This window comes from Megalops cyprinoides, chromosome 18 (assembly GCF_013368585.1).
Source record: "Megalops cyprinoides isolate fMegCyp1 chromosome 18, fMegCyp1.pri, whole genome shotgun sequence".
Taxonomy (NCBI): Eukaryota; Metazoa; Chordata; class Actinopteri; order Elopiformes; family Megalopidae; genus Megalops; species Megalops cyprinoides.
Genome location: NC_050600.1, coordinates 7,965,796 through 7,983,830, shown reverse-complemented (window position 1 = coordinate 7,983,830; position 18,035 = coordinate 7,965,796). Strand labels below are relative to the sequence as shown.

The 18,035-nt window shown below is 46.6% G+C and overlaps 1 protein-coding gene across 19 annotated transcripts in view; it reads left to right on the top strand.

Annotated features, from left to right (window-relative positions):
• camk2d1 (calcium/calmodulin-dependent protein kinase (CaM kinase) II delta 1) overlaps positions 1 to 18,035 on the top strand; it is a 95,198-nt gene that overhangs the window by 51,674 nt on the left and 25,489 nt on the right. For 11 of the 19 annotated variants that reach the window (XM_036550851.1, XM_036550845.1, XM_036550838.1 and 8 more), the window contains exons 4-8: positions 2,780 to 2,834; positions 9,773 to 9,838; positions 11,663 to 11,735; positions 17,314 to 17,416; positions 17,892 to 17,975. In XM_036550851.1, the coding sequence (XP_036406744.1) occupies positions 2,780 to 2,834; positions 9,773 to 9,838; positions 11,663 to 11,735; positions 17,314 to 17,416; positions 17,892 to 17,975 (381 nt within the window). Of the gene's footprint in view, positions 1 to 2,779; positions 2,835 to 9,772; positions 9,839 to 11,662; positions 11,736 to 12,631; positions 12,705 to 17,313; positions 17,417 to 17,891; positions 17,976 to 18,035 lie in introns of all 19 variants that reach the window. The other 8 variants (XM_036550848.1, XM_036550844.1, XM_036550841.1 and 5 more) reach the window with 1 other exon arrangement.

Here is an 18,035-nt window from a genome sequence, read left to right as displayed (position 1 = left end):
GTGTAAGTGGAGCAGAAGGAAATGAGGAGGAGCACCAGGAGCAGGGCCATGGGCCCAGCTAACGTTGATAGGCTCTCTCAACGTTGCCATGACGTCTGAGCAACGTGGGAGAAAATGCTGTAGAGCAGGATGAGTAAATTACTGTCCGTCTGACTACTCTGCCGTGACACTGCTACTGTCCTACTGTTGCAGTGTCAGTGCATGAGTTCTTTCCTTATACAACCAATAGCTAATGATAAAGATTAAGGTGACCGGCATTTAAAGGATGTAGGTGTTGCTGTTGGTGGTGAACGGGCATTATTTTTAACGTAGCATCTAGAAGTGTGAGGAGAGGGATGGGAGAGATCTTCCCACTTTCCACATACGGACAGGACAGTCACCTTCTCCCTGTTGGAGAATTTTCTCGATTGAAAAAATGAAAACAAAACAAAAAAAATGAATGCATACGATGGAGACGTTTGATGGGGTAAAGGCTCCTCGCGGGGCCGGGGATGAAAGGGCCTGCCGCGGGGAGCAGCTGGCCTCCCACGCTGGCACTGCAGGCTGGTGAGGGGGACGCAGAGGTGGCTTCGCACTGTAATTAGGACCTCACTAATGGCAGCGTTTCACGCAGACTTGCCAGGCTGCCTTTCGCCGTCTCCTCTCCTCACAATAGGATTCGGGGGCGGCCGGGAAAGGGAGGGGGGCAGTGATGCTGGGTGTTTTGCTTTTTTTTAATCTGCATTTCTTTTGGAAGGTGGTTTTGGCTCCTTTTTCAGCTCTTGTTCGTCGTCTCCCGCCCCCCCCCCCCCCCCCGACAGGCACGTCAAGCGTGTCAGAGGGGGCCGTGTGGGGACCGTCTCTTAATACCTTGTCACATTAAATGTCCTCCTTTGTGCATTTGGTGTTATTGGAAGGAAATGGGGGATTAGGGCTGTGTGACTGTGGTTTACAGGAGGCCATTCACGGCAGCGGCGTTTTTGTGTGGTTATTAAAATAGCTCCTGGAGCACGGTCAGCCTCCCCCCCCTGTGAGCGCCTGGGGATGGCCCTGACATCATGTTGTGCTGCTCTGAGCTTGGAAATGTCGAAAGGTACAAATTGGTGGTAGGCGTCCGTCAGCGTCCAACCACTGTCTGCAGTCAGACTCAAGTTCAGGAATAAAACCTGTAAGATGGGCTGCTTATACCTCTGTTTTATTGACTTTCACCTGCCAGTCTATGACTTGAAACGAAACCTTTTTAGTCTTCAGCTATTTCGCTCCTTTTGATTTTCTGCACATCGTGAACCCCCCCCCCCCCCCCCCTCCTTCTAATCTAATCAGATCCTTGCGATTGGCCAAAACGTTAACGACCATCTTGTTAAGATGCAGAGAATGTTGTCCCTTGCATCTGTCTCCAGGGCAGCCGGTGACTGAAAGGTCATCATGGCGCCGGGGAGGAGTTGGGGAACACCGCTGTCTGTCAGAGGGTGGAAATGAAGATGGATGGATTGAATCATAGTTAGGGGAATCCTGAAGAGGGAATTCCTGTCTCCTGTCTCCCCTCTCACTTCCCTCACTCTCTCTCTTTCTCTCTCTCTCTGTGCCCCTCTCTCTTTCTCTCTCTCTCTCTCACTCTCTCTCACTCTCTCTCTTTCTCTCTCTCTCTGTGCCCCTCTCTCTTTCTCTCTCTCTCTCTCACTCTCTCTCACTCTCTCTCTCTCTCTCTCTGTGCCCCTCTCTCTTTCTCTCTCTCTCTCTCACTCTCTCTCTCTCTCTCTCTCTCTCTCACTCTCTCTCTCTCTCTCTCTCTCTCTCTTTCTCTCTCTCTCTCTCACTCTCACTCTCTCTCTCTCTCTCTCTCTCTGTGCCTCTCTCTCTCTCTCTCTCTCTCACTCTCTCTCTCTCTCTCTCTCTCTCTCTCTCTCACAGAGGATCTTGCAGAAAACGCAGATCGCAGATTTTAAAACATGCAGTATTAGTCAACATCTGAAACATTACTTGTCAACATAGTTTCCTTTCTGGAGAAAAGAATACTATTTAATAAAAGAGCCATTTGCGTCAAAGAAATGTTGTTTATAGAGGTGTGTCCCAGAGACAATATAATTTAATGAGATGTTTTTAAGATGCTTTAACCTCGAGGTCCCTAGAGAAGGAACCAATCGAGAGGAAGGAGTGAATGGATAGGATAAACCCTCTGGCAGTATATAATGGTCCTGGTAAGACCCCATCCTGAGGGAGGGTAAGGAGGAAGGATGGAGCAGAGATCAAGAGGGACAGAATTGTTAACATGGCGGTAAGCAAGGACAAGACTCCTGAAGCAACAGATACTGAATGAAAGAAAGTAAATGATGGTGAAGTAGGAGAAAAGAGAAGAAGCCAGAGGAATAAGAGGGTAAAGGGCCAGTGAAGGGAGGGTTGGATTATGCAATAAAGAGCCTTGTATCTCTTATCCACATGCATCTTTTCTTCCAAAGAAAAAAACATATCTGTTTAATATCAGATGCCAGTGCGTATCATAATAACCATTCATAAACGCAGACATTTTACCATCCCCGTTATGAAGCTGAAATCAATATATTAGGTTGCCTCCCCTTCCCGTAGTGTACATTCAGTCAGATGAATATTGTGTTTGTTCTCTCCACAGTGAATTATGGGGTGGAACCGAGGGGTCTGGCATCTCGGGGGAGTTTAAATCAATATAATATGTGTTATAAATGAGATTTTCTCCCGTCTCTGTCAGCACCATAGCCTGGCTTTAGAAACCAAATGAAGCTAGGAGAGGCCAGCATTTTCTAATCATGCTGTTTCTTCTTTGCAGTGAGACTCCATGACAGCATATCAGAAGAGGGATTCCACTATCTAGTCTTTGATTTGTAAGTAAAATCCTCACCGTTTTCTTTGTTTTTAATCTGTGGTTTGTTATGTTGCGTGATCATTTACGCTGGCCTTCTTGGAACATTTGGTTTTGACCTTCAAGAAGGTAATCTTTTTCTGTAAAATTCTGTGATTAGCTGTTGCTGTTTGGAAAAGACACCTACCTGGAAAATAGCATTTTAAGATTAAACCAAGGGAATCGTTTTTTTGTTTCTTGGTCCAATATACAAATAAGTCTTTCCGATGACTGATGAATATTAACCATCATTTGGATATATTGTGCATACTGCCCAAGATACAGTAGGCTTCTAGCCCCCTACTTTCCACCAAAACAGAACAGCTTCACATCTACTTCATGAAGGAGCGCTGTTCATTTTCCTGTCCCGTTGGGAGGGATATGTATTTCGCATGCATGTTTACACATTGTCACCTGAATTTTCATGTTATAGTCAACATGTTGCCTTTTTATTCGGTTTTCATTCTGTTGATGAACTGTTTACAAAGACAACATTTAGATTAATACATTTATTATTTAATATTTAATATGAATTTCAAATGTCTTGAAAGTATGACCACTCATCCACTTCATCATGAAATATGAATTCACTTTATTTGTACTTTACAGTGTGTGATTTTGTTGATTGGTTTATTTCTCTTCAGTGGCTCATCACACACGTTTTGAGTGCATTATTGTAATTTGAGTCTTTTTAGAATATAAAATGTTTGTACTTTGAAAGAATGACATTTCAGCGAGAGGACAGTTGCACTGTGTATAAATCTAAGGGGTGTTTTGACACAGCTGGAGCGCCTTGCTTTCCTCAGTCCATGTTCCCCTGGATGCCCCCACACCCAGGTCATGCAGGAACTGGCCCCACAGGGCGTCATCACACTCTCCGCTGAAGCAGTTTCAGTCCTTTATCTTTACCGAGGAAGTGGCACTTTACAGCTCTGATAATACCTCATTTCATCATAGCTGTTGTTTTATCCTTTATTGCTGTGTAAGAACCACACTCCAGGGGTGGGTGTTCAGGTAATCGCATCCTAACAGTGCAATGTTGTCACATTTTTGTGACCCTGTTAGTATCCTTCTGTCCTCTGCTGGAGGATTGCAACCGAAAAGGAGGTGAATGAAGTGGTCCTTCGGGTGAAGGGGTTATCCCCAGCAGAGTGGACAGACAGGAACTCATACTCTCACACACACACACACACACACACACACACACACACACTGAACAAAAAAGCCCTCTGGATCCTGTTTGTGACGATGCTGGATCGCCTGAAGCCCCGTGCTTTAATGGGCTGTAGACTGAGCCAGGTGAAGAAACACACATACTGTAGTAGCAGGGAGAGGAGTGAAAAGAGAGAAAAAGAGAGTCGTGTGTTAGTGTATGTAAGTGTGACGGTAGGCTGGCTGTAAGTGCGATAGTAAGAACAGTCGTAGAGGCAAACTACATGTGCACGTTGGCTTAGGACAGAGATCTTTTTCACACTGTAGCTGTTTTATATGGGATTGTGTTTTTTATGCGATGTCACTTGCTCCTCACTCAATTCAGTAGCGCTTGCCTCTGAACAGAGCTCCGTATGACACACTCAGCGCTTGCCTGGTGAGCACTGATCAAGGATCAGTACCACTGAGGTGAAGAAGGAGTAGGAAGTGATTTTGAAGGCAGCAGTCCTCTGGCAGCACTTGCGAGCTTCCTTGAGATTCCTCATGAAAATTTGTCCCTGGCACAGTTGCATCATCCTGGAGAGGTGCAGCCGAAGGGGCGTTCCATTTGCCAGAAAAATTTGGAAGAGCGGTTAAACTGGTCGGATTGAGGCAGTTTGGATTTGTAAGATCCAGGTGAGCGGAAAGCACCTGGATGGCAATTCTGCACGGCCAGATCATCCAACTCCTCCTCCACCACAGTCCTGAACAACTGAGTCTGTCTCCAACCCACTCATCCCCCCTCCCCACAGCATTTTACAGCCAGAGTCATTTCTCAGAGGCTTTCATGCATTCCTTTGTCTGAATGGATGTGTCTAACAGAACGTGTGTAGTTCATAAACAGAACAAATATCATGGGTTTTGAATTTAAAGTGGCATTCATCCGTTGAAAGGTCCGGGCACAGCGGGCGACGTGTTCTGTGCTCAAAAGGGTAGCACTTCCCTAATGTAGTCAAGAACCGAGGGGGACCAGGAACTGGCAAGTTAATGGCACAGGGCTCAGCCCCCCCCCAGAGCGAGGAGGACCCTTTGTATCACGGAAATGTGGAAATGTTTTTATTGAATTTGGAACATTTTTGGTGCCGGACTCAAGCTACGTCTATTCCGTCTGTCCCATTTCAGGCTGCGTGAAATACAATTGAGCGATTAGGCAGTGACTCTGTGAGGTCTTTGGAGCAGTTTTAGGACAGAGATACAGGGCAATGTGCAACCATCACATATTCTCACCTCACTTCTGCACGCCGTGGGTAGCCGTGGACACCTCAGCTTTTGATGGGGAGCTTGTTTCACGTGAAAGTCAAGCTTTCACGTGATGCTTGTTGCCTAACAGACGGACAAGGTGAGATTTGTAAGAACAGCAGACAAAAGTGTCTGTCTTTATAATGCAATCAAGACCTGATATATCATCCACGCCATAGACACAGCTCCTTCACTCGTCCCACTCACGCTTCAGAAACGTCAGACCTGGATCCAGTAAATGGAATGCAACCCTTTTCATAGATAATGTGACTTTAAATCTGCTGTTGATCAGACACCTGAATAACAAGGGTTTCATTTTCCCCATCTGATGAGTGACTCCCGCTGAGTAATCAAGCACTGAGGAGAAATGAAAAGCTTAAAAAAAAACAAAAAAAAAACAACAGCGGAGCCGGAGCAGGGGCTGCGCACTGCTGCGTGGATTATGACTGCGTGTTGAATCAGCGTCATTTTCTTGGTATCAAACCTCAATCAGGCGCTTTGTGGCTACGCTCATCCCGAACTCATCCGCGGCAGCGCGTACGTGCGTCAGTCATGGAGAGGAGGGGGTCAGACAGAGTCCGGGGGCGGCGCAAATCCCTAACTCCACGCACAGGACCTTCCACCCCCGCAGGGTGGTCATTTTTGTTTCTGCTGATTGTCGTGTCTCGGTACACTTGTAAACACAATGCAAATACAAGCTCGGTGATGGAGGTTCTGTCCTCGGATGAGCTCAGAGGAATCTGAGAGGCACAGCAATGAACGCCGGCTGTTTACACGGTTCTTTCACTGCGTTAGCTGAACGCAGAGTTGTGCCACTTTGGAATCTGCACCTTAAGCGCAAGACGGCCACCTGGACAAGACTGTGGTATATTGAACAGGTGTTTGCGGCAGAGGATGAACTGAAGAGTTGACCATGCTGAGTCTCAGTAATCGCCATCCTGTTAATAACAGAATGAGACATTTGGTATTTTGGCAGTATTTGGACAGTTTCTAATCCCTGTAATCACCACCTATGGAAGCTGCATTTTGATCATTTTCATCTTGCTCTCCGTTTAGCGTCTGATCTCTGAAATCACTGTATTTATACAGTCGTTTCAGTGTTTAAAACAACTACCCTGATTTGGGAGTGCGCGAAAAAACACGTAAACAGCAGCACCGGCACTGAGTAATGTGATGTGATGAGGAAGTGATGCAAATGAGCCGCAGTATCTGTGCCACTTTGGAGAATGGCAGCATGACAGCCTGTCAGTTGTGCAGCAGGGAAGCAGGCGGCAGCGGTCGCCCCTCTGTCTCCCTCTCCATCTCCCTCTCCATCTGTCCGTAGCTTTCATAGCTCTGCTCTTCTCTCCGTCACACTGCCGCTAAAGAGGCTACGTCCCTCTCCCTCTATCTGTAGGAGAAGTTTTTCCATCACTCAACAGCTCAGTGTTCAGTGCTGTATGTGTGTGTGCGTGTGTGTGTGTGTGTGTCTGTGTGTGACTGTGTGTGTGTGTCTGTGTGTGTTTGTGTGTACACAACAGTATGTGTCATCTTAAAATCCAATGGCCATTACATACCCCATTTTCTTATTAAGAGTGTAAAAGTGAGGAGGAACCTTTGTACTGTAAAAATATGGAAATGTTTTTATTGAATGTGGACTATTTTTGGTAGTCACACGCCCTGTGTATGAGCGTGTGTGTGTGTGTGTGTGTGTGTGTGTATGAGCGTGTGTGTGTGTGTGTGTGTGTGTGTGTGAGAGAGAGAGAGATTACATCACTGTGTGTCGTCTCCCAAATCCATTACACACCACCACTCTTACATAGAGTGTAAAATTAAAGCATTTGCCCTATTACTGAACAGCTCACTGTTCCTTTAACTGAATACAATACAAATTAAATGATGTGCCCAGGTCTATACAGCATTAAGGCATTAAGGTGTGTGGGTTCACCCTAATTACATTTCTTCTGTCGGTATCTGTGAGGGCCCGGGCCTGTGACATTCTCTGTATCTGTTAGACAGCAGGCCTGTGATTTTTTTTCCCTTCTCTGGGAGTTTCTCCTTCCCTGCCTACCTCTGCTGATACGGGGTTTTTCAGCCGGAGAAACAATAACCGCACAGATGTGCCAGGTTATTTCTCTGGAGCAGCCGTTTCACCCGTGCGGGCAGTCTCCTTCTTTCTCCGTCTCTCTCCCTCTCTCTCCCTCTCTCTCCCTCTCTCCCCCTCCATTGTCTTCCCTGTCTGCCACCTCTATGAAGGCATGAAGCATCACATTTTACACCAAGCCGAGCTCTTACCACTGAACCTGTTGCCACCACCAGCTTCTGCTTTTCACTAACGTATCCTTGAACATCCTTGACTGACCACCAAGGTTTCAAATACAAAAGGCGTATGGAAGGGGACTGTTATTTCAATATTTTTAACTACCGAAGCCATGTATGTATGTCAGATCCTGGGTGGATGGAATACATTTACTGTGTATGTCCACTATGGTCCTTGAATGAGGAAATCCTTTTTAAAAGTTTACAAAAGGGCTGGTTTGTAAGAAGGTCCCAGGCTGCTAAGAAGTCTTTCCAGTACTGTAAGACCTTGGTAAGCATGTGGCAGCTGTCCCTTTGGAGATGTCATTTTGTCCTTTACACTGTGAGAAAGCTTCTTAAAGGTGCAGTGTTATTCGCTGGTGGAATAGAGGCTCCACAGTACTTACAGTTGGGCTTTCACTGTATGTGTTTAGTTTTCTTTCCCTGTGGACTCCATTATCTCATTTAATTTACTGTACCCAAACAGCATGCTTTCATAAAGCTGAACTGGACCATTCAAATACGTCGCCCCCTGGTGTACTATAATAGTATTCAACCCAGGATTTGGACTTCAGACCTAGCGTGCCATAATTAGCACTGATTCAGATCTACCGAACGGAAACTGAGAAGCATAATCATTGTGTCGATATAACTGTGAAAGTGTGTTCAGATTTCTCACACTCCTTGGGGACTCTGACCTATTCTGTGTTCACAATTTTTTTAAGATTAGCATTTGTGTCCACTTGGGGCTTTGGTGGGGGAAAACCTGTGTTTTTGTCTAGCCTGTCCTTCACTTCTGTGATCTCCATATCTCACAATTGTTTGTTGATGAGGAATTCAATATCGCTTTGAAAGGCATTATCTTCAGCCCCTCCCCCCCCCCCCCCCCTTTTCACCCCCCCTTCTGTTTTGCTGCTGGTCTCTCACCCCTCAATATTTCCTGGCTGCCATAACAGTGTTTCTATTATTTGGCAGTTGTGGGGAAAATTGCTTCCAATTCATTTTAAATGCTGCGTTTAATTTCACTAAAGTCAGTTGAAGGCGACGTCTCCGTCTGGTTCGATTGCGGCCCTGAAAGCTTTTCTCCTGTTGCCCAAATAAATGCGTCAGGGGTAATGACAGTAATGCTTGGACAAAAAAAGGTGACGGTGAGTCACATGCACAGTGGGGAAAAATAGTCATTTTATTACATCCTCCGGCTCTTTAGCCTTTAGCGGTTTTCCAGTTTGTAAACTGTATTCCTCAACACAGATCCTCTAAGGGATGCACGCTGAGCACAGCGTATAAACGTGGTTAAAGTGGGAAAAGACGAGGGATCTCAGGACTGAACTACGGGGAACGGCAGCACAGAGTGGGGGCAGGTCTGCCGGTCTGGGGCATGGTCAGAGTCAGAGTCAAGCCCGTGGGGAACAGAGATGCACAGGCCATCGGTGGCTTCAGGGAGGGGGATGAACAGTCGAGTTGAGTCAGAGGCAGCAAATAGACGCGATGGAAGATCGTCCAAGAGAACTGAGACAACTGGCAGGAGATGAGATTTAAGAATCCACAGGAGGTGGGAGAGAGGTGGAGCCTCAGGGTGGGTGTTAATGGGGCTTAGGTTGCAAAGGGTCCCGCTGAAGACAGACTGAAAAATGCACAGCCATACGCCTACATAACAAGACGTTTCCTGCAGTAGCGGTGACAAGGCCCGCTGTATTAGACCGCCTATGGGCGATGGTGGCAGTGAGGTCATGGCTAAATCGAGAGGCCTGCGTGCACTCGTCCTGTATCCAGTCCAAGCACAACAATCTGTTGTGCTTCTTGGACAGCCGTGAGTCGTTTTATGAAATATCCAAATCTGCCATGTCTCTGAATGTCTGGGAATAACACTGGGATTTTAGGCATTAGTCAGCTGTAATACAAGGGAATATGTTCCATAATTATTGGTTGTTTTCCTAGGTTGAGGGAGAGGTTCATCGGCCACAGCCGATGCCCATCCTATCGTGCAGGAACTGACTAATGTTCCAGAGCCACTGGTATAATCTATGTGTTTTGCTCAGATCTGGTCACCCTTATGAAATATGGTCAACAAGAAACCCGCTTCAGATTAAATGTATTTTTCTTTTAAGAAGGCTCATTTAGATTATTAATTACATGTACACGGTTGGGTTCCCGTGGTTTTTGAACCCGGCAGCATGGGGGAATCAATCTGTCTCATTTCCTCTTGAATTTCAGAGTCACTGGAGGGGAACTGTTTGAAGATATTGTAGCCAGAGAATATTACAGTGAAGCCGATGCCAGGTAAGTGAGAGGCGGCAGTCTTCTGCAAATATTAGCATGCTGTTCAAGCCTTTAAATTGACTATTTTGGATACACTGTACGTTTTGGGAAAAATTTCAAACATGCGCCACAAAGCTGGACATTTATTTAAGGAAGACAGTGGCAAGGACTGAAGTAAAACTAATCCTTACAGCGTGACATTCTTGTCATAACATGTATTTTCCTTGGAAGATGTGAGCCTGAATATGACTCGAATGTAATCTTGTGGAGTTAAAAGAAATAAGCAGACCTTCTGACAGTTGCATTGTGCACGAACGTGTGTACAGCGCACGCACGCGCACACACACACGCACGCATACACACACACACACACATACATACACAGTAGATGTCTGGAAACAAAGCAGAGTTTTGACACCCCACCAACCACACTGTTCACCACTAGAATGTTCCGTCAGACAGGGTGGGGAATTCTGTAATGCACCATCCCTGGCTTTTCATACCGTAGGTCCTCTGTGTCTGTAGAATGCTGTTTGGTAATCTTCAAATCTGTGTTTATTGCCGATGTTATTTTTGTTCATTCTGAAGTCATGTTGTTGAAATCTGTTAATGTTCGTGATTTATGAAATGTCTTTAATCTGCTTCTCTGTTTTCTGCTACAAATTCTTGAGGCTATTGCTAATCTGTGTTTTTGTGTTTCATCCTGCTTTTAATATAATTTTCTATTTTTGTCTTTTATATTAAAAATGACTGGCATTTATTAGGGCTTTACTCGTGGTGTACAGAGATGGGTGTATGTGAACAATTATTGTCATCAGCTGAATTTTAGTGTTTAGAAAGCATGCTCAGCAAAAATGTCCAAATTGTATAATATATAATGTCATAGGTACTTACAGTTCAGCTGAGTTGAAATATATCAGATCCTAAAATCCTTGGATCGATACTTATCAGAGATGACAAGATTCTTGATTCATGCTGGCAAACACAGGTCTAATGCCTGCCTCCTCAAGTTTTCTTACAAACTAATCAACAGCTTCACTGGACTGTTACCAGACCACCTTGGAGACAGATCAAAGTGAAAAACATTTAAAACCTGAATGTCATGAATGAGCTTGACCTTCCCATCGTTAGGTTATCTCCTGTTTAGGGTCAATTATAGACTTGCATGAATGGGCTTTGTGATGTTAAGATGCTGTGCAAGAAGAAAAGGTTTACCGTTAATCACATGATGTGCAGCATCTTTCTCTGAGCCGTTGTGAAATGCACTGTAGTGATCCAAGAGGCTGCAAAGGCCCAATATGGACTCCTTAAGGTCAAGCGTTCACTGTTAATTGTTACAGCTGCAGTCAAAGAGATGTCAGAATTGCTCAGATCTCATATTTCTTTGCGATTGCTAAATATTTTTGGAAATACAGAATCATTCTATCGATACCCATCTCTGTTTTGCCATGAAAGATTTGATTCAAATCATTCTGATGAGTAACAATATAAGCAACAGAGTTTAGTCTAATGAAGAAATGAGTTTGAAAAATTTTGTTTGCTTCCATTTTAAATCAGCGGCTGAACCAGAAATGCCAATATCACTACCGTATGAGTAAACACAGTGGGCAAAGGATAAAACTCACTTTTTATCTATCTCTTATCCAACACAGCGGCTTCAAACGTACGCTTAGATCCTGTCCCGATCTTGCTTTTTTCGTGATTTGGCTTGTTTGTTCGGTTTATGAGTTTATCTCCAGAGTGGTTGTTTTTCTTGTTTTTTCTGTCTGTCTCCTGTGTTCACCTGTTCTGATGTGCCTTTAAACTGTTCTCCCTTCCTTGCCTCTCGCCCTGTCTTTTCCACAGTCACTGTATACAGCAGATTCTAGAAAGTGTTAATCATTGTCATCTAAATGGCATAGTGCACAGGGACCTGAAGGTCAGTACACACGCGTAGACCGCCACTCCAAGCTCCATACCCCACCGATTAACACCCCCCCACCTCTCACAGCAGCCCCCCTGGGGGGGGAGACCACCGTCACAGAGCTTTCCCCCGGCCTGTAGCCCAGGCAATGTGCATGTAGCCTCCTTCTGGTCCGCTCTCAGTACGGCTGCTCTGGGGTGTGACTCAGGGGTGGGGGTGGGGAGGGTGTCAAGGTGAGGGCGGGGCCTGCGAGTCCCCCCAGGTTACGCCCTCGCCGTCGGCCCGCGGCCTGGGGGCACCGAACGCCCTTCCCCCGCAGTCAAGCTCACGGCAGCTTGTAGAGTTAACACCACTTCTGTTTTGAGACTCAGAGGTGGCTGACGATGGCGATGGTGAAGGTGACACAGCGACTGGCCGGCTCCATTGTCATTTCAGTGACCTATGAAGGGACCTCCCCCGTCCCCCTAGAGAGAAGTTACCCAATGTGATCAGGACACAAAACACACATATACACACAGTGTGTACTCTTCACTGTATGATAAATGCATGGGGAAATGCTTCCTACCACAGTTGGGATGAAGCTGAATCTATGTACCACAGTGTGTGTTTGGCTGCTGTTACCAAAACAACTCCATGCCTCCTTTTTTCAATATCAAAAATCCTAATATTGCCACAGTATACACAAAAGATTGCATACGGGACCCTGACGCTGTTATTGTGGAGGAAGTGGAGGGGAAGGTGAAACCTCCTTTCCTGAAGGTGGTCAGTGTCCCCTCCGTCAGCGCCGGAGGCGAGCGCCTGTTGTTTTCACCATCATCATTCTCAGCCAGCCGCCTGGGTCTCAAAGAGGACGCAACAGACAGTGAGTGTGAGCTTGTCACTAACACACGCCCCCTGGTGTTTGCATGCAGTCATTGCATTCAGCAGATCCTTGAGGCTGTGCTTCACTGCCACCAGATGGGCGTGGTCCACCGGGACCTGAAGGTGAGTAGAGACGCTGGGAATCCAGTCGGGGGAACCCCGTCGTGCGGGCCTTCGCTCTTCAGTTGGGGGTGGGGGCCTCCACACCCCCCCAGGCCTCAAGCTTGCATGCGCGGCAGTGTCGCGCACACACATACAAACCGACTGACTGGCTGATCGAGTATTTAACTGAGTGGCTAACTGACTGACTGACTGACAGGATAGCTGATCGACAGACTGATTCGCTGACTTATTGACTGACTGGTATAACAGTGGTGGCACGCTCTGCCTGGCCTGGTTTCCCCACCTCCTGGTGCGCAGCCGCTGTTGAAGAAACCCTGGTGCCCGGGCTGACCAATGGCGGAACAGACAGGGCATCAGCGTGGAGGGAGGCTTATGGGTCAGTGGGAACCGGTCCAAGCTGCACCCTGGAGCCGGCACAGGCAGCTGTGAAAATGGGTCACAGAACCAGGGCTGCTGGGAGTCTGACACAGACATCTCCAATGCAAACAAACCGCTCAATCTGAAAGGCGAGCGCCAGATGTCAGGCGAAGGACTATTATCTCGCATTGTCACAGACTCCTACCATGAGAACTCCTGAGCGGTTTCGACTGCTCCCTGCCCCTTGTGTAGGAGCTACACGTCACCCCTGCTGAACTGGCCTGGAGCGCAAATTTGCTAATCAAATGAGCCAGGTGCACCCAGAGCTTTATTACCCTACTGTAATAATCGCTCCGCGTTTGCATGACAGCCCTGCTTCTGATTGGCTGCATCTCTACTGTTACCATGGAGGGCTGCGAAAAGGACTAAATAAACAAGAACTGAACAAACAACAAGTGAAAATAACAAAGATGAAAGCATGGCTTTTTCAGAGAGAGTGCTTACCAAAGCAGGTCACGCAGCACTTCATAGGATCAAGATGTACGCACACACACACACACACACACACACACACAAACACAGTAACACGCACACATACACATATAGCACGTAACAGCCACATCAAGCAAACAGCCATGAGCAGTTTGTATAGCCATTCTGTACAAAAATTGATGATATCTCTACTTTCACACTACTAAGTGAAAGACATTCACTGTCAGTCCCAGGCTGAAAAGCAGTTGTGCACGCCTGACCACATGCATCAGACTTAACTGTCACGCAAATCTCATGGAACGTCTCATGACAACTCCTGGGTGCTGACCATGTGAGGACTGGACTAGACTGGACTGGGCCCCTTCTCGTTCTGTCACTGCTGAGGTTCTCACTAGGCCATTGGCTGTTTCTGCTGTGCGACAGACCTGCTGACGGCACAGCCCTGGTTGTGTGTGTGTGTGTGTGTGTCTCTTTCGTCCTGTCCTCCTTTTCCCTCTGTATCTGTCGCACTGTGGGCGCTGTGCTTCTCCCATCCTCTTACATTCCTCCATCTGGTCTCCCTTTCCCGCACCACTCCATCTAACTCCTCCATCTCACATATCCACGCTGTCATCCTCTCCTCTCTCTTTTCATTCTTCTAATTCTGTCTCTCCCCCTCTCACCCCTATATCCCCACCCCTATGTCTTTCCTTCCTTCTCCATGCTCATCCCTGTATTTCTTCTCCCTGCCTCACCCCATCATCTCTGTATCAGTGCCCCCCCCCCTTCAGCACTCAGTTGGTCCCTACAACCTCTCCCCTCTCTCCTCTGTCTTCTACTCCTCCTCTATTATGTTCAGCTTTTCTGGGGCCTTCTTTACACTGGGGGACTTTGCTTTCTCCCTTTCACACTGTTATCTGACTTTTAACCGTGTGGATCTGCCAAATGTTGTCAGGAGATTGCTGTGGGTTGTGACATGTACCAATATGAAAATGTAATTTTCCCCCCTCCCATTTTTATGCAAATGAGTTATGCGGCAGCTTCCTGTAAGCGGAAGACGTTAGCCCCAAAACTGGGAGCAACCTCTTTTTGTGTTAACGGCGGTCTCGGTCACTGTGTGCAAGTTCAGCGTTTCCCAGGAACAGCCTGTTTTCCCAGGAGTTCCCATCATGCCCCGGGGCTGAGGCAACAGGCTACAACCGAGGCCAACATTCCAGGGCAAGCCACCTCAGTTAAATTAATGCAGCGTAATTACATTTATATGGCTGCTCCATGGAATCCAATTACACTTGTTACACGTTAACCTTGACAGCACGACATAAATTTTGATTAGAGCACAACACTGGCACAGAGCTGGACTCAAGATGTATTTCTGACTCTGGCAGAGGCTTCCCCCATACAGGCGTGTTTTTAACCATGGCTCGGCTGTCTTCTCGGGGGGGTACAGATGGCATACTTGTGGTCGGTGTCAGAAATATTACACAGGCTGCCCTCCGTTGCAGGGACTAGAATAAGCCAATGTTGTGCCTTTATACTGTAACTGCAAATGGAAACTTGGTCCTCTGCTGAGTCGACGTACATCTTGAGTCGCCCTGTTTGAAAGAATAAAATTGAATTTTACTAAATGTGAGATATGTATCATTAGTCTGTGATTCATCGCTGCTTTGGAACAAGAGAACAGCACTGCACATGTAAGAATGTCCAAGGGAGTCTGTGGAAACGTTATCCCCACATATATCTAAAATTTCCTCTTGTTCAGGATCTATTTTTCTTATGCTACCCTTGCATTAACACTGCACAATATGCTTTGGCACATTCCTTCAAAGAAATCACTTCGCATTCGAGGGCCGGTACATTTTGAGTGAAGTGTCCGGGGGAGTTCTTCCCTAATATAGACCGTTTATGAAAAGCACCTCTAATTATGTAAAAGTATACATTTTCACAGTTATTTAAAAGCGGTCATGAATATTCAGAAGGGTAAATGGAATTTTGATGGCCTCCCAAGGGCATATTCTGTAGTGGAGTCTCATAGAGTCAGCTCCTCATTCATCATCATCATCTCTCTCTCTCTCTCTCTCTCTCTCTCTCTCTCTCTCTCTCTCTCTCTCTCTCTCTCTCTCTCTCTCTCTCTCTCTCTCTCTCTCTCTCTCTCTCTCGCTCGCTCTCTCTGTTGTGCTGGAGTAATTGAGCTGCTGCCTTTATTTCCACGTAGCCACGATGGGAATCTCCAGAAGGAGATATTGTTTTTTCCTGCTCGGGATCTGCAGGTTGGAAGAGAACATCATTGATTTTCCATGGTAAAAAAAAGAACTAGGGAAGGCAAAGTGAAGCCGGGGGGGGGTGGGGGGGTTTGTTCGGAGCGCCCGGAGGAGTGGAAGCCGTGAGTCAGAGCGCAAGGGCTTGTGAGAGCCATTGACCCACCTCTCCACAGTCAACCTCCTGTGGATCCACGGCAGCTCCAGTCCTCAAGCACCTGAGACCAGCACGCTGGCCGAGTGACCTTTCACTCAGAAAGCTCATTCAAAGCCCAGAGCGTTAGGGGGTTTTACTACCTGGGGTGGATTAAAAGGCAGGTAACTCCCTGTGGGGCCTCGAGGACTGAGATGACCCACTTCTTGTGTAAACAGTGAGGGAGGAATGAGGTCACATGGGTACAGGCGGGGAGAGGAGGGGGGGGCAGGGGGGCATGTGAGCCAGTCTCCAAGCACTGCTGAAGATCTCTGGGAAGCAGTGGCCGTGTCATTATGACATCACGGGTCACCTGACCACCTGAAGGCAGGTTGGCAATGACTGCATCGCAATGTTCACTGCATATTGCACATGCATGTGGGCCTTTGCCCTTTTAAACACACGATTCACGAATGCTGCTCTAATAACATGATTATTTGTAATTACAATAGCAGCAGGCTTTTAGCACAATACTAGCTCGTATTGTATTCCCTTTTAATCAGAAGCCATTTTTCACAAACTCCACAGATTGTGAAAACTGTGATGTTTTCCCTCTAGTTAAAAAAGAACGGATACATGTATTTGTTACGTATATAAAGCAGTTCCTCTCCATTAAAAAAGAAAAAGACCACTTTGTCTAATTCACCTTTAGTGAAGTTTCATTTTGAAATTACCACTATAATCCCTTTATAAAAATTCAGCCTGCAAAGTAATGCACGATAACACTGAGTTGGGGCATAGGTTTGTGTTAGGTATTTTGCAGAAGCTGCTTTTAAATGTCAGCAAATACATGATTCACCGAAGAATAACGAAGCTGCACAGTGTCCCTCCCAGCAAGTTTGATGGGGTATGCATGAGTTGTCTGCTAATGAATCAATCAGGCTCGCATTGCAAGACGGCATGTTTTGAATTTAAAAGCACTCAGGTTTCCATTCATCTGCTGCTTTGCTTAGCTGGAAGAGTTTACACAAGCTGGACGTGATTTTTTTCCCCCCCAGCTCACTGACTGAATGTCCAGATGAATCATGTTTTTCTGTGTGCTGTCTTTTTTAAGTCGCACTACCAAAGCAAACAAACCAAGAGTCCTGGGTTGACGCGCTGGGTGTTTGAGCTGCTAGACAGCCCCCTGTCGCCCCCCCCCAAGGAGCAGAGGGCTTGCTGAGAGTGTGCTCTCACCCTGACCTTGCATGCCCCTGCAGACGCCACACCAAGCTGCTTGCACACAAACTCATGTGACACAATGCCCCCCCCCTTCCCTCCCCCTGCCCCCCCCCACAAACACAGGTGAGGGATACTGACCCTGTCCCAAACCTTTTTTGTCTTTGAAACAAAGCCAGAGAATTTGCTTTTGGCCAGTAAACTGAAGGGGGCGGCCGTGAAGCTGGCAGATTTTGGGCTGGCCATCGAGGTCCAGGGGGATCAGCAGGCCTGGTTTGGTGAGTACTGAGTATCAGCCAAAGCAATCTATCAGTCTGGTCAGTTGGCCAACCAAGATCTGTGCTCTGTAGTATATGTTGCAACACTTTGTGGTCTCTGATCCAGCTTTTCCTGTTGGTTACCTGGTGAAAATGGCTGAGCATCCATCCATATATATCACACTATAGGAACAGTCTCATCAACGAACCAATAATTTTCAGTTTGTATTATTGAGATGGTGTATGGAAAAGTTGTAGGCAATATCTTTGTTCACAGTATACATTTTAATCTAAAACTTAACATAAAGTTGTAATATGAATGTTTGTATGAAGTACAGTGCGGTAGTGTAATGTACTTAAAAATCAGGAATCATGTTGATTTTACAGGATTACAAGCTAAATATGAGAGAAGATACTCCCACATATATGCCCGGAGCTCTGATTCAGTCAGTACTGCTCTCTGATTGACACTCCTCTGTCTTGCTCTCTCTTCCAGGGTTTGCTGGGACTCCAGGTTACCTGTCTCCGGAAGTCCTTAGGAAAGATCCGTATGGGAAACCTGTGGACATGTGGGCCTGTGGTAAGTGCATGAATCTAACCGTCTGTGTGTCTGTCTGTCTAACCACACCGCAACCAACTG